Below are 15,396 nucleotides of genomic sequence, written 5' to 3' on the forward strand. Positions count from 1 at the left end.
TATATATATATATATATATATATATATATATATATATATATATATATATATATATATATATATATATATATATATATATATATATATATATATATATATATATATAATTACATTTGTCATCTATTAATCAGTTACTTTCATTTCCAATTATAGAATGTTGGCAACTTGAGAAAGTATTAAAGAAATAATTTTACTTCGTCAAGATACTTTGAGAAAAGTATATTATAGTAGTTGACGTGTTTACTTTAACTGCCAATTGTAAACATTTAAAGTGATTTATACACGTATTTTGTCTATTGAATAGATAAAATTATACCATGGTGTACTTTAATAGGAAAACAATTATAGTACAGGTGTACTATTAAGAATTAAAAAAAAATCACTTAATACCTTGAGCCACATTGATTACAACGATCTTACATCCATCCCTTTACTCACAGAGCTCTAAGATTAACCCTTCAAGTATGGCTGGATGCTTACCCAGAGGACTTCCGAGACCCCCCAATGTTCTCCTGCCTGCAACAACTCAGGGAGTTCACGAAGGTGCATCTCCCTGGCTCAGACTTGCACATCAAAGTAGGGTACAAGCTGGAGAAAATGAGGAGGGAAGAAGATATCAAAGGTAATTTGACGTTCTTCATTTGGTGCTTTTACCTTTTCAGGTTTAATCATACTGGATGATTGCATATGAATGGAGGATACTACTGGTACATTATTTCCTTTGACCATTTCTGAAAATAGCAGCGCATTTCAGAATTATGCCAATGGCTCATAGACTAGCAATAACAGATGCCATTAGTACAGTATTTTAACCATTTCTGAAAATTGCAAATGGCCTTTGGTATCCGGTGGGAATAACATTGGCTCTCTGTGTGATTAAAAAAAAAAACAGATTAGTTGTATTAAGCCAGCCATAATGAAAGGAAATATATGGTACCTGAAGTATATTTACTTATACCCGTAGGACTAAATAAAATAATTATTACATGAAATATGTGATAAGTTATTTATTTGAAAATTACATCTACTGTGTATTATTTAAAATAGCTGCATTAAAAATTGTATAATAGAAAAATTGCCAGGTCAAAGAACTTATTTTTTTTAATAACTGGATTCCGTATTAATTTCAAATTGTACTGTAGGTAAAGTAATATCTGACCCAGCAATATTTGATGGAAATAAATAAATGAGCAAACTGTACAGCATTAGTATTATTGTGGTATACTTATTGTATTTTATCTCAACCTGGTTGGCATCGGTAATAATTGAAATTTATATTGGATGTTGCGAGCTAGTGGGAATCTAGTACAGTATTTAGGTTTAGAAAGAGGACTCCACAGTAAATGATGCAATAATTAACTTTAGACAATTATATTCATAAATTATTTTCATCTCATTTTAATTTTTTGTTTGCTGTACCTTTATAAAGGACCCATGTCCTATTATTTGTTGCTGTTTTACTTTTTTAGTGAATTTATAATGTATACTTTAAGGATATGCATTCCTAACATTTTAATGATGAAATATAGAATAGGTGAAGGTATTTATAGATAAATTATTGTTTAATCTAATAACAATAACAATAGTACTATGGCAGACATAATTTATTTGGAAGAAAGTCAAACAATACAATACAGTACTGTAGAAATTTTCTTGTATACAAGTATTCCAGAAACAATCTTTTAATATAATAATTTTTCCCCAGGCTCACCCATGCTGGAGAGAATATTATCTTGCGAAGAGATAAGAGTGCATTCCTCCTCCCCCATGAAGAATGGTGACCATCAGCCTTATGAATTCCTCGATATCTCTGAATCTACTTTTGCCCAGCAGCTAACTAGGATGGACACTGTAAGAATACATAATAAGTAAATTGATGAAAGAGATACTGAATAAAAATACTGTATTGAACAAACCTACAAAATTTTCTTTATTTTGTATAATGGTGTGTCAAGAATCTGAATTTTTTTTCTCTTTGTACAATTAAATAAAAAGGTAATATATTTAGCGTAGTAATGGTTATCCGAAATTTTACCTCACATTCAGTAGTAATTGTTATCTGAAATTTAACCTTTAGTTTAGCAGTAACTGTTTTCGAGAATAGTACCTCTACTAATAATGGTAATTTTTTTTATACCAGATTCTTTTCAAGAGTGTCATAGCTCACCAGTGTCTAGGGTCAGTTTGGTCTCGTCGTGACCGGGGTCGAGGGGACTCTGCAGCTACTGTCGCAGCCACAGTTGAGCAATTCAACGCAGTAAGCTTTCGGGTACAGTCCACCATCCTCGTTGACACAGAACTCAAGCCATCACAAAGAGCCAGACTCATAGTAAAATGGATTGACATTGCTCAGGTAGGTGACTGATGTTTTCTTTTGTTAGGGAACTATCAACACAGTTTTCCATATTAGTGGTAGGCCTATAATAGTTGGGCTTTAACCCTTAGAGTGCCATTGGACTTACGTAAGTCTGATTTTACGTCCAGGTCTCTCCAGGTTTTCCCTTTTCTTTTATTAACTACATGTATGAAAATTTTACAAAATATTTTAAATTATATAACAGTGGAAAGGAAATTTATTCAGCCATTTGATAATTTTTTATAGTCATATTTAAGATTTTTTCTACTTGAATGAGTTGAGCTAAATGTCCCCCACCCCCAATTAAAAACCTGGAGCATAAGTGCCAAATTATTTGGTGAGGAGATGGCACTCAAAGATTTATGATTCACTATTGTATTATAAATGAGTTGAGTATCGGTGTTATTAGTTTGCTTAAATATGAAAACAATCTGACTGCTCCATGCATTGTAGATGATTGAGGAGTGTTGTTTTACTAAGGATTGATGATAAAATATTTTTAGTCCTACTTTATCCCTATTTCTGCTTCCTTTCTTCCATATTACCTTTCAAACTCTTTAACTTATTTGCTTATCAGACTTCAGACTACTGCATTAATTTTTCCCAGTTCCATCTCAGCGTAGAATGACCTGCCCTCATCTCCAGCACTGAGCCATATAGCCAAAATTTTGTAATTCAAACCTATATAAATCAAATGAAGGCATATAGTTTATTATCTTTCTTAAATCATTATTATATAGTATTATTTTATGGATTAAATTTGGACATCCTAAGCATTTTTTAATATAGTAAATATAGTATAGTATATAAATTTACCATAGTATGTACATTAAAAAAATATTCTATAATGTATCTTTATTTTTTACAGGAATTAAGGATGCATAAGAATTTCTCCTCCCTCAAGGCAATCATTTCTGGCCTACAGTCCAACCCAATTTATAGGTTAAAGAAGACTTGGGGAGCTGTGATAAAGGACAAGGTGATTTAAGTTTTATGTGATTCAAGTATATAGTTATACAGGAATACTCCATCCTACAGTGTTAATTGGTTCAAAGAGTTCCGATATAAGTCGACTTTTTATGTTGATCGGTTTTTTGCCCTATGAAGGGACTTATCTTATATGTTCCCTATACAGTACATGTATTGCACATGCTTCCATGTGAAGTACAGCAGTTAAAATTATTGTACAATACGGAAACCGATGAAAGGTCCGGTAAAGCCGCATAAAGTCGATCTTATTTTTGTATTCAATTGTTAAGGATGAGCGACATAAAAGTCGAAACTGATGTATGTTAAACCAACATAAAGAGGGGTATTACTGTATCAATGACAGAAAGTTGAAAGTAATAGTCAAGTTACGTAAAGAAATAATAACAGACAATAAATTATATTTTTCAATATTAATCTTACCCGATGATCATGTAGCTGTCAACTCTGTTGCCCGACAGAAATCTACGGTCGGGATACGCCAGCGATCGCTATACAGGTGGGGGTGTACACAACAGCGCCATCTGTGAGCAGGTACTCAAGTACTTCTTGTCAACAAGAACTCAATTTTTCCTCTGTCGTGCCTCCGGCTAGACCTACTTGGATACGCTGTTGATTCTGGAGTTATTGTTCACGATTTGGTGATGTATTTGCTCTAGAGTTTAGCCTTCGCTATTCAGGAAGCTTTATCATTAGCTTAGCAAGCTTTTGGAATTAATTTGATTTAATTATGGTGACGAAGAGAGTATGGACTCTCTTTCACTTTTAAATGGCCGACCCTTCCCTTAGACGGAAGTGTTGGTGTCGAAGAGAGTATAGACTCTCTTTCATTTTTTATATCTCTCCGCCATTTATAGGCCTCTTCGATTAACTTTCCTTTTATTATAAACTTATAAAAATTATTTTTTTTATGTTTGTTTATATGCGACCTTTCCTAATAGTAGGCGGTCCTTACTTGGAACCGAAGTTAATTAACATTGAGCTCGTCATATCGTTTTTCCTGTTAAGAATTTATGCTATTTTAATTTTAATGTTTTTGAAAGAATTTCTTTGATAAGTCTCGTACTGTTTTCAAAGTTGAACTAACGTTTTGTTTAGTCTCCGCAGTTGTTGACGTTCAGAACGTTCAACTTGCGCTCTATCGTTACGATAGAGAGAGAGTATTTCACGGTTTCACGTTGCAGTAAGAGTAAACCGATTCTAGCGTTTCGTTCATTCTTTCTTAGCTTAAATGGTTTTAATTCTATAAAGGAACTTTTTATTTGGGAAACCTTTCAGTTTTTTTCCTTTATCAAATAATATGTTTTAACGATATATATAATTGGGCTCATCTCTCAGGTTCTAAGTCAAGAGAGAGAGAGAGAGAGATAGAGACGGAGGGAGAGAGAGGAGGATAAACGTTTCGTTCAAGCGGGTAACGTTGTTCTCGTTTTTTTTTGCTCTTCTCCCTAGTCGATATAGGGGAAGAAGGTAAAACGTTTCTAGAGTTTTATTCTTGTTCCCAGGCTTTATGCGGTGAGAGATTTTAAACGTAGTTTATTTGATCTAGTGTTTAGTCTCTTTTCCAGCCACTGAATTCTTTATCTTTCATTATGTTTTTCTGTTACATTGTAATACTGTTTTCGCAATTACTACCTTTTAATGAAGGATAGGATTGCGTGTTTCAGGTACAAACCACTTAAAGTTTCGAGTTCAGTGAAATAAGTGCAAACAGAAAATCAAAAGTGATAAAGTGATATGCGCAAAGTGTTACAGTGTTGCGTTCGAGGGTTCGTCTGTTCGTGCCAGTTGTTCACCTAGTCCGATACCTCTTACAAGCTCCCAAGCCCAGGGGAGAAGTAATGTCGAAGGACTTATGGGTTCCTCAGGCCTTGATCGACGAACAGACGTTTCCCTCTGTGGTTTCGGGTGTATCTACACACGTTGCCGACGTGATCACCCCACCCACACAAAGACGAGAGAGCCCATTTATTCCTCGTCTGCGGAAGAGGTTTCTCGCAGAAACCATGGACCAAATCTTGCAGCTTTTAAGTGCAAGTCGGTCCCTTCCGCGCAAGTCCAACGGCCTAGGTGTAGCCACTGGGTCAGTTCGGACTCGCTGCAGTACGACAACTGCACACCTCCTAAGAGAGGCTAGGTGGTACCGCAACAGGCAGTAACTCCGTCTGTTGCCGCACCAGCTGTTTTAGACCCTCAGTCACAACGGACAGTAGCTCCGTTTGTTGTTGTCTTTCATAGACCCTAGTGGTCCATGCTGCAGACTATACAGTCTCAGCTTGCTCCTTCATGCAGGAGTATCATGCTGGAAGGTTGACAATGCAGCCTGTTAACCTACAACCCGCCGAGGTTGTGCGCTCAGCAGATACTGCGGCTGCCTGCTCCCACCCTCCACCTGTGAGAGCTCCACCACCGATGCGCAGTCCACCCTGCCAGACGCATGTTCTTGCTGCACCATCTGCTAACATGCGTGAGCTACCGCATCAGCAGTGGGAAGGTTCTGTAGAGCTGCCGGGTTCCAGCACTATGCGGCTTTCTCCGCAGCCCATGCAGCATGCTCTGCATACCTTACAGCATGCTCTGCATACCTTACAGCATGCTCTGCATACCTTACAGCATGCTCTGCATTCCTTACAGCATGCTCTGCATTCCTTACAGCATGCTCTGCATTCCTTACAGCATGCTCTGCATACCTTACAGCATGCTCTGCATACCTTACAGCATGCTCTGCATACCTTACAGCATGCTCTGCATACCTTACAGCATGCTCTGCATACCATACCGCATGCTCCTCAACCCACCGCAGCCCCTCCCACGCACCAGCACTCTGCTTTTGTTGTTGCCAGCTCCCACACTCCGAATGCGGAGAAGGTTGACGATGCACCCGTGGGCCTACACCTCCCACGGTTGTGCGCCCGGCATGGCTTCCTGCTCTCACACTCTTGTTGTGAGAGCTCCTCCACCCATGCACAGTCAACCCTGCCAGATGTATGATGACTCCCACACACAGAGCACTCCGTTGCCGTGCGGGAGCTACCACAAGCTGCCGTGTTTTGACACGGTGTGTCAGCCTCCGCAACACACTGTGGTTACCGCCACTCGCCAGCAGCAAACTAGTCAGGCAGGAGTTGAGGCTTCCCCACACAACTCTGGTTGTTGCCAACTCACAAACTGTCATGCAGTTACATGACGTTGCCTTCTGGTCTGCTACTTATACACCAGTGCTGTATGTCCTCACGCTCCTGTTGTGGTTGACAGTTCAGTTTTTAACAGTTCACAGACTGTCAAGCAGTTTCATAACGTTGCCTTCTGGTCTGCTGCTTTTGCACCAGTGAAACCCTCACTGAGAGAACTTAGCTTTTCTCGGATATGGTTCCTGTAGATGAGAAAGTGCTGTTCTCCCTCCTTCTGATATTCCCTTGAGGACTCTGTCATTTGGAGAGGAGCCTTAAGCTGCTTAGCCTCCTATGGACTTTTATTTAAGCATAACATGCTTCCAGGGAGGGTAAATGGTTCCGCTTCAGTCGCTAACCCCGTCTGTTGCCACACCTGCTCCCATAGACCTTGAGCTTTGTTGCAAGACATGCAGTCCAAGCTTAGTCCTTGATAGAGGATTTTTTTTAAGGAGTCAGTGTGTCACTGGGAAGACGTTCAACAACCAGCAGAGGTGACTTGTTGTGACGCAGTGCGGCAACCTCAGCAACCCGATAAGGAGTTGGCTGTACTACCCAGACAGTCTAGACAGTTTCGGGTTGTCGCTGTACTTCCTCGCTTCCCCATGGTTGACAGTTCACAGACTGTGCAGCAGTACCATGATCTTGTGTCCGGCTCCGTCAGACGACTGGCTTTTAAGAGCTCCCACAAGTCGTCGCTGTCTGGAGAATCTCAGATGGACTATGGATCTGACCAAGGAACTGGGCCTCCTGGTCAATTTAGAGAAGTCCCAGCTCGTCCCATCCCAGACCATTGTCTACCTGGGTATGGAGATTCAGAGTCGAGCTTTTCGGGCTTTTCCGTCGGCCCCAAGGATCAACCAAGCCCTAGAATGCATCCAGAGCATGCTGAGAAGGAACCGATGCTCAGTCAGGCAGTGGATGAGTCTAACAGGGACACTTTCATCGCTGGCCCTGTTCATCGAGTTAGGGAGACTCCACCTCCGCCCCCTTCAGTATCATCTAGCTGCTCACTGGATAAAGGACATGACGCTAGAGACGGTCTTAGTTCCTGTTTCCGAAGAGATGAGGTCTACTCTAACGTGGTGGAAGAACAGCTTTCTTCTCAAGGAAGGTCTACCTTTGGCTGTTCAGAACCCCGACCGCCGTCTCTTCTCGGACGCATCAGACACGGGCTGGGGTGCGACATTGGACGGACAGGAATGCTCGGGAACATGGCATCAGGAGCAAAGGACACTTCACATCAATTGCAAGGAGTTGTTGGCGGTTCATCTGGCCTTGATAAACTTCAAGTCCCTCCAGCTAAACAAGGTGGTGGAGGTGAACTCCGACAACACCACAGCCTTGGCTTACATCTCCAAGCAGGGAGGGACTCATTCGAGGAAGTTGTTCTAGATCGCAAGGGACCTCCTCATCTGGTCAAAAGATCGAAAGCTCACGCTGGTAACGAGGTTCATTCAGGGCGATATGAATGTCATGGCAGATCGCCTCAGCCGGAAGGGTCAGGTCATCCCCACAGAGTGGACCCTTCACAAGAATGTTTGCAGCAGACTTTGGGCCCTGTGGGGTCAGCCAACCATAGATCTGTTCGCTACCTCGATGACCTAGAGGCTCCCGTTGTATTGTTCTCCGATTCCAGACCCAGCAGCAGTTCACGTGGATGCTTTTCTGCTGGATTGGTCCCATCTCGACCTGTATGCATTCCCGCCGTTCAAGATTGTCAACAGGGTACTTCAGAAGTTCGCCTCTCACAAAGGGACACGGCTGACGTTGGTTGCTCCCCTCTGGCCCGCGAGAGAATGGTTCATAGAGGTACTGCAATGGCTGGTCGACATTCCCAGGACTCTTCCTCTAAGAGTGGACCTTCTACGTCAACCTCACGTAAAGAAGGTACACCCAAACCTCCACGCTCTTCGTCTGACTGCCTTCAGACTATCGAAAGACTCTCAAGAGCTAGAGGCTTTTCGAAGGAGGCAGCCAGAGCGATTGCCAGAGCAAGGAGGACATCCACTCTCAGAGTCTATCAGTCTAAATGGGAAGTCTTCCGAAGCTGGTGCAAGGCCAATGCAGTTTCCTCAACCAGTACCACTGTAACCCAGATTGCTGACTTCCTGTTACATCTAAGGAACGTAAGATCCCTTTCAGCTCCTACGATCAAGGGTTACAGAAGTATGTTGGCAGCGGTTTTCCGCCACAGAGGCTTGGATCTTTCCACCAACAAAGATCTACAGGACCTCCTTAGGTCTTTTGAGACCTCAAAGGAACGTCGGTTGTCCACTCCAGGCTGGAATCTAGACGTGGTCCTAAGGTTCCTTATGTCATCAAGATTTGAACCTCTCCAATCAGCCTCTTTTAAGGACCTCACATTAAAAACTCTTTTCCTCGTGTGCTTGGCAACAGCTAAAAGAGTAAGTGAGATCCACGCCTTCAGCAGGAACATAGTTTTCACATCTGAAACGGCTACATGTTCCTTGCAGCTCGGTTTTTTGCTAAAAACGAGCTTCCTTCACGTCCTTGGCCTAAGTCGTTCGAGATCCCAAGCCTGTCCAACTTGGTGGGGAATGAACTGGAGAGAGTACTTTGCCCAGTTAGAGCTCTTAGGTACTATCTAAAAAGGTCAAAACCTTTACGAGGACAATCAGAAGCCTTATGGTGTGCTATCAAGAAGCCTTCTCTTCCAATGTCTAAGAACTCAGTTTCTTACTACATCAGGCTTCTGATTAGGGAAGCACATTCTCATCTGAAGGAAGAAGACCTTGCTTTGCTGAAGGTAAGGACACATGAAGTGAGAGCTGTGGCTACTTCAGTGGCCTTCAAACAGAACCGTTCTCTGCAGAGTGTTATGGATGCAACCTATTGGAGAAGCAAGTCAGTGTTCGCATCATTCTATCTCAAAGATGTCCAGTCTCTTTATGAGAACTGCTACACCCTGGGACCATTCGTAGCAGCGAGTGCAGTAGTAGGTGAGGGCTCAGCCACTACATTCCCATAATCCCATAACCTTTTTAACCTTTCTCTTGAATACTTTTTATGGGTTGTACGGTCGGGTAAGAAGCCTTCCGCATCCTTGTTGATTTGGCGGGTGGTCAATTCTTTCTTGAGAAGCGCCGAGGTTAGAGGTTGTGATGAGGTCCTTTAGTATGGGTTGCAGCCCTTTATACTTCAGCACCTAAGAGTCGTTCAGCATCCTAAGAGGACCGCTACGCTCAGTAAGGAAGACGTACTTAATAAAGGCAGAGTAATGGTTCAAGTCGTCTTCCTTACCAGGTACTTATTTATTTTATGTTATTTTTGAATAACTAATAAAATGAAATACGGGATACTTAGCTTCTTTGTTAACATGTATGCTGGTCTCCACCCACCACCCTGGGTGTGAATCAGCTACATGATCATCGGGTAAGATTAATATTGAAAAATGTTATTTTCATTAGTAAAATAAATTTTTGAATATACTTACCCGATGATCATGAATTTAAGGACCCGCCCTTCCTCCCCATAAAGAACCAGTGGACCGAGGAGAAAATTGAGTTCTTGTTGACAAGAAGTACTTGAGTACCTGCTCACAGATGGCGCTGTTGTGTACACCCCCACCTGTATAGCGATCGCTGGCGTATCCCGACCGTAGATTTCTGTCGGGCAACAGAGTTGACAGCTACATGATCATCGGGTAAGTATATTCAAAAATTTATTTTACTAATGAAAATAACATATTTCAGGCTGAATTATTTGAGGAGCTAGCAAGGATATTCAGTGAAGAGAACAATCAACTGTATCAACGTGAGTTGTTAATGAAAGAAGGCACAGCTAAACATGCCGAAACTGTTCATGCAAATGATAGACATCTTCACAAGGCCCTGGAGAAGTTAGCTGTTAATCCTTTGGTAAGTATTAAGACAACACAAGTGTTTAGTATGTGATTTGAGGGGTGATCCAAATGTGTGCCTCTATTCTTTGCCTACAAAGCAGGCTTATATCTTGCGATATTTCTTAGAAGTTGACCTCTTCCTTTCTTTTATAATACAATGAAGAATCTTTTTAATTTATAGGCTGTGAGTTATGGAACTATTCCCTATCTTGGCACATTCCTGACTGATCTCACTATGATAGATACAGCAATTCCAGACACTGTTGCAAATGGGCTCATCAACTTTGATAAAAAAAGGAAGGAGTTTGAAGTTTTGGCTCAGGTATGTACTGCCACACTGCTCACCACTTATTCAGGTATAAATTGTATATAAGGTTGTATTGAAGTCAAATGCTACATTTGATCCTATCTTTAACGACTTTATTTTGAAATTTGATTACCAAGATGTTTAATAATTTGAAAAGAACTCACGTTAAACCTTTTGGTAGCAATAGCCTAACTTTGAAGTACTGTACATGTACTGTATTAGAGAATTTAGGATGCCTTATCATTTCTTACTTTAATGTTTTGCATGATTATTTTTGACAATGTTAACATCAATCTAGATATTTGTTTTACAGAACTGCATAATTAAAAACACTGATTTTTTTTTACTTTATATATGTTGGCTCTGAAAAAAGGGGATGTAATTGGGCCATCTTGAAAATATATTTTTTGAGTCAAAGTTCAATTTTATGGCATTAGATTAGATCAGTAATATTTTAAATTTCCAATATGAAATTTCTTTTCACAAATAATAAACATTAGCAAAATTTCACCTTTATGTGTCCTAGTGGACAGTATTCTTCAAATTCAGTACTGTAAATACACAAGAATTCTTTAGTTGCTATTGCTTCTTATGTATCTATGATATATCCTGAGTTTGTGATGCCAATATATCCTGACTTGGTGATTTATCTGAAAAATATAACAATTGGTTCATATAATGTAAATCATTTGATATAACAACCCGAGATTTTTTAATATTACCATCTAATACTCTTGATATGATGTACAGTATTTACAGTTTTTCACCTCTTGATTAGAATACATTTTCTATTTAAAAGAATAAATCTATTAGTTGTGTGAGCATTGAATAACAAATGCCTTACTAAATTATTAGAATATCTTGATCATGAAAAGATTACAATTTTAATATAATCCAACAGATTCGGTTGCTGCAAGGAGCAGCCAATGCATACCAACTTCAAAGAGACGAGAGATTCGAAAGATGGTGGGATTCTGTTTTAGTTTTAGATGACAAAGAAGCTTGGAGACTTTCATGTCAAATTGAACCTCAAGGATCTTCAGCCCCTTCATCTACTAGAGAAAGCAAAATGAGGAAAAGAGCCCAGTAAGTAGTTTTACTAAAACATTGCCAGCAAGTTTATGAACACCTTTTTAATCCTCAGACCCTCTGAACTGTTTTCTTCACTTAAATATTTTACTATACAATATTTTTTTAGATAAAGCACATGAGTTTATCAGCATAGGCTAAGGTGCCATGATTGCACAGTGGAAATGTTGCTAATGCATGTTTAGAACAGATCAGTAAAGTTTATATAACATTAGGCTTGTAACCAAAAGATACTCTATATTTTGTAAATTACATTAAAAGAATCCAGTGACTAAATACCACAATAGTATTTTGAAGGATGTAAAGTTTAACAGCAGTTGTTTGAAAGGACATAACATTTTTATGGAATACTGTATGTTGAATTAGGATTTCAAATAATAATTAAATTTCAGGTTTGGTCATAGGAAGAATGACAGTATTGCCAGCACATCAAGTGGGTCATCGAGTAGTCAGTTCTTCTTTGACAGTGACTCTATCAATACCCCTCTGAGTCACAATGATACATGCTCATTAGAGAGAAAGGTTGGGCTTCATCACTTATTTTTGTCAAAATTGAGTTAACTAATTTACATTCATGAGTTTAATTGAAGTCAGATGAAGTTGGAACTTTTATATGATAATTGTGATTAAAATATGATTGAATTCATTTACCAAGCAGTTTAACAAAAATATTTTGAAATTATTATTTTAATCGATACAGATGTCCACATCATCAAGCAGCTCCTCTTTACCGTCACTGGATGTGTCTGTAAATTCAGGAGGTACAACTGCTTCTGGTCGTACTCCTGAACGTCAGACAGGTACTCCACAGCAAGTTCAGCAACAGCAGCCTACACCTTCACCGTATATTACTCCTGATTTTTACATAATCAGAGTTTCTATAGAAAGCAGTAATCATGAAGTAGATGGTAAGAATTTGCCCTTCAAATTGTTTTAATACTTATTCTGACTACAGTATACTTAATTGTAATATATATTTTAGAATACAGTGTTTAATTTTCATAATCATTATGATTTATTGTAGTACCGTACTACTGTATCAGGGTTTGTGTGTGGTACAGTACAATGAGCATAGCCTGATACTGATAATAAAGGTACTGTACTGCATTTTGTCTTTTTTGCATGGTAGTACTGGATAATCATACAGTATGTATCACATTGACAATATAACAAAAATAATTCTAATTTTGTTTTGCAGGAGTTAATCTGTATAAGAGCATCATGCTCAGTAACTCTGAGCGCACAATTTCTGTAATAAGGAAAGCAATGGAGAAGCATGGGTTTGAGGGTAACCCTGAGGACTACACTCTGGCACAGTTTCTGCCTGATGGTGGTAAGTATTGTGATAGCCATGTATTTACCACTATTGTATCTTCATTAGGCAGAATTTAAAAACTTCAAAAAGGTCCACTTAATCTTCACAGTAAAGTCATTTTCAGGTCATGATGACTTGTATATGATGCAAAATTTTATGGGGAGCATTTTTCTGTAGAGTTATAAAAAGGTTGCCATCCATGAAACTGATTTGGGCTGTGTTTCAGGCTAAACCTTTAGGATAACTTTAGATTTCTATTCAAGTCTGATGAAATTAAAACATTCATGAATATCAGCTATTCACTATAAAGCTCCATACAAAATATTTTCACTTTCATAATTCAAAAGGGTTAATGGCTGAATAACCTCTTGAAAAAGTGACAGGAAAGGATGGTTGAAATAACCTTTTGAAAAAGGGACAGGAAAGGTATCTGATCAAATGTAGAAAAAGAGTAAAAAAAAATAGGAACACTTTAAGAATGTAAATGCTGTAACTGTAAAAAATGTCAAACAAGAGAATCCACTATACAGTACCATTGTGATGACAGAGTGGCACTGTTAATTTTGATCTAATATTGAAAAAAGTTTTTGAAATATATATGTATTTGAATACATTATTTTTTCCCAACACAAATGACTAAATCTGCAGAGGTAAAGAATATATATAAGACAAAAATATTGCCTTGTATTAACTGATACTAGAGTAGACAAAAAACATTGTCTTATATGAAGTGATACAAGTCAAATTATCATAAATGGCACAGTAGTTACACTGTATATGATCATACAGACATTTCATGTGAGCAATACTTAATTTACATAATAATCTGTGAAATAATTGAATTAAGAAATTTAATTATACTTGAAATTTCTTCTTGATAAATGAAAGTTTATTTTTTATTTTTACGATAAAAGCATCATAATGGTAAATTCCTCACAGTCATGTTCCACCTAAGTGGCATTATTCAGTAGCCTCATTCAGTATTTTGTTTGAATAGGTTATATTTTGTGGCATTTGATTTCTTTCTATCTCACACCACAAGGATTGTTCTTTCGAAGTTTCGAGTTCAAAGGAGAGGCTGGTATTACTGTTTATAACCACCCCTTCAGGAGTTTTGATTGTATACTAGCTACTTGATTTACCAAACTTTGTTTTAATTGCTTTAGGTTCTTTTTAAAGCCTCTGTGGATTATCATCTTTCAACCAACCCTTTGTAGTACTTTTCATAACAAACTATTTTCCTGGTAACCTTGAACAAGAAACTTTTGAGGTACACAGTTTTGTCTTGTTTAGTAATGTGATAGGATTTTTTTTTTTTTTTTTTTTTTTTTTTTTTTTTTTTTTTTTTTTTTTACATGGGGTGTGTCTGAAAAGACACAATTCAGATTTTTAAATGTTTCATGAATATTGAAAGTTACTGGAGTTAAAATCTGATCATATGCAGTATACATTTAGATGAACCATTACACTCCCTTAGAGTACAAAGTTAAGACAAAGATAGCAGATATACAATTCAATTTTTAAAGTTAAAACCATACCATCATTTTTAAATTAACAATAATAAGCTGGAAACATAGTGAATAATGTAAGTCACTTGCCAAAATGGGTAAATACATTAATAGCGTACATAATAAGGAAAACCTAAGCTTAAAGACTTCTCAAGTTTCCACTTTTAAAACCTGTTGAACATGAATACAGTAACAAATGTAAGCATAACATTTATGAGAGAGAATACTAGATCCAAAATATAATATAACTGAAGTGTTAGTTACCTAACAGGGTATTATTAGGGATTTGTTCCTACACAAATATAAACCATCGTCTTTTAATATGAGTATGATTTCATTGTAGGTGGAATGGGTATTAAACTTTTAATGAAGTGGTTGTAGGTGCTGGCTAGTGGAGGGTAAGCACACCCAACAGTCAGCAAAGCTCTCACTTTAAATTTTGGCCGCAAGCTTTACAGATATACTTCTTCTGCCTTGCCTGGCTGTTTAAATTTTTGCTTTTCATTATTTTCAGTATGGTGTGTATTGACTTATGAATACTTCACATGCAGATGTGCCCTAGTAAACATGGTAAAAAATCTAGCTGGTTTGTGTTAAAGCTTGCAGTGGATCCTCATCAGTTTTGACTTTTACAGGGGTCATGACTTAACAGTCATCCATTTGTGACATGTGTAAATAGCAGCCTCCTCTACAGTGTATGGATTTGGCAGGAAAAAGAAGAAGGCTAAGAGAGATTCTTCAGCATCAGAATTGCCAATGCCCATACTATTGCTTAAAAAATTCTTTAGCTCCTTCTCGA

At 38.3% G+C, this 15,396-nt stretch overlaps 1 protein-coding gene and 1 long non-coding RNA gene across 4 annotated transcripts in view; one reads left to right on the forward strand and one right to left on the reverse strand.

Moving 5' to 3' along the window:
- Window positions 1-15,396, forward strand: part of LOC137621500 (ral guanine nucleotide dissociation stimulator-like 1) — a 43,998-nt gene that overhangs the window by 24,413 nt on the left and 4,189 nt on the right. For all 3 annotated transcript variants that reach the window (XM_068351851.1, XM_068351853.1, XM_068351852.1), the window contains exons 5-14: window positions 441-622; window positions 1,706-1,851; window positions 2,141-2,353; window positions 3,225-3,335; window positions 10,230-10,394; window positions 10,560-10,700; window positions 11,587-11,771; window positions 12,167-12,296; window positions 12,475-12,682; window positions 12,973-13,107. In XM_068351851.1, the coding sequence (XP_068207952.1) occupies window positions 441-622; window positions 1,706-1,851; window positions 2,141-2,353; window positions 3,225-3,335; window positions 10,230-10,394; window positions 10,560-10,700; window positions 11,587-11,771; window positions 12,167-12,296; window positions 12,475-12,682; window positions 12,973-13,107 (1,616 nt within the window). The remainder of the gene's footprint in view (window positions 1-440; window positions 623-1,705; window positions 1,852-2,140; window positions 2,354-3,224; window positions 3,336-10,229; window positions 10,395-10,559; window positions 10,701-11,586; window positions 11,772-12,166; window positions 12,297-12,474; window positions 12,683-12,972; window positions 13,108-15,396) is intronic.
- The window catches only part of LOC137621501 (uncharacterized), a 190,030-nt gene continuing 185,355 nt past the window's right edge, over window positions 10,722-15,396 (reverse strand). Inside the window, exon 4 of the long non-coding RNA XR_011040251.1 lies at window positions 10,722-11,335. This is a non-coding gene — a long non-coding RNA (uncharacterized lncRNA). The remainder of the gene's footprint in view (window positions 11,336-15,396) is intronic.

This window comes from Palaemon carinicauda, chromosome 28 (genome assembly GCF_036898095.1).
Source record: "Palaemon carinicauda isolate YSFRI2023 chromosome 28, ASM3689809v2, whole genome shotgun sequence".
NCBI lineage: Eukaryota > Metazoa > Arthropoda > Malacostraca > Decapoda > Palaemonidae > Palaemon > Palaemon carinicauda.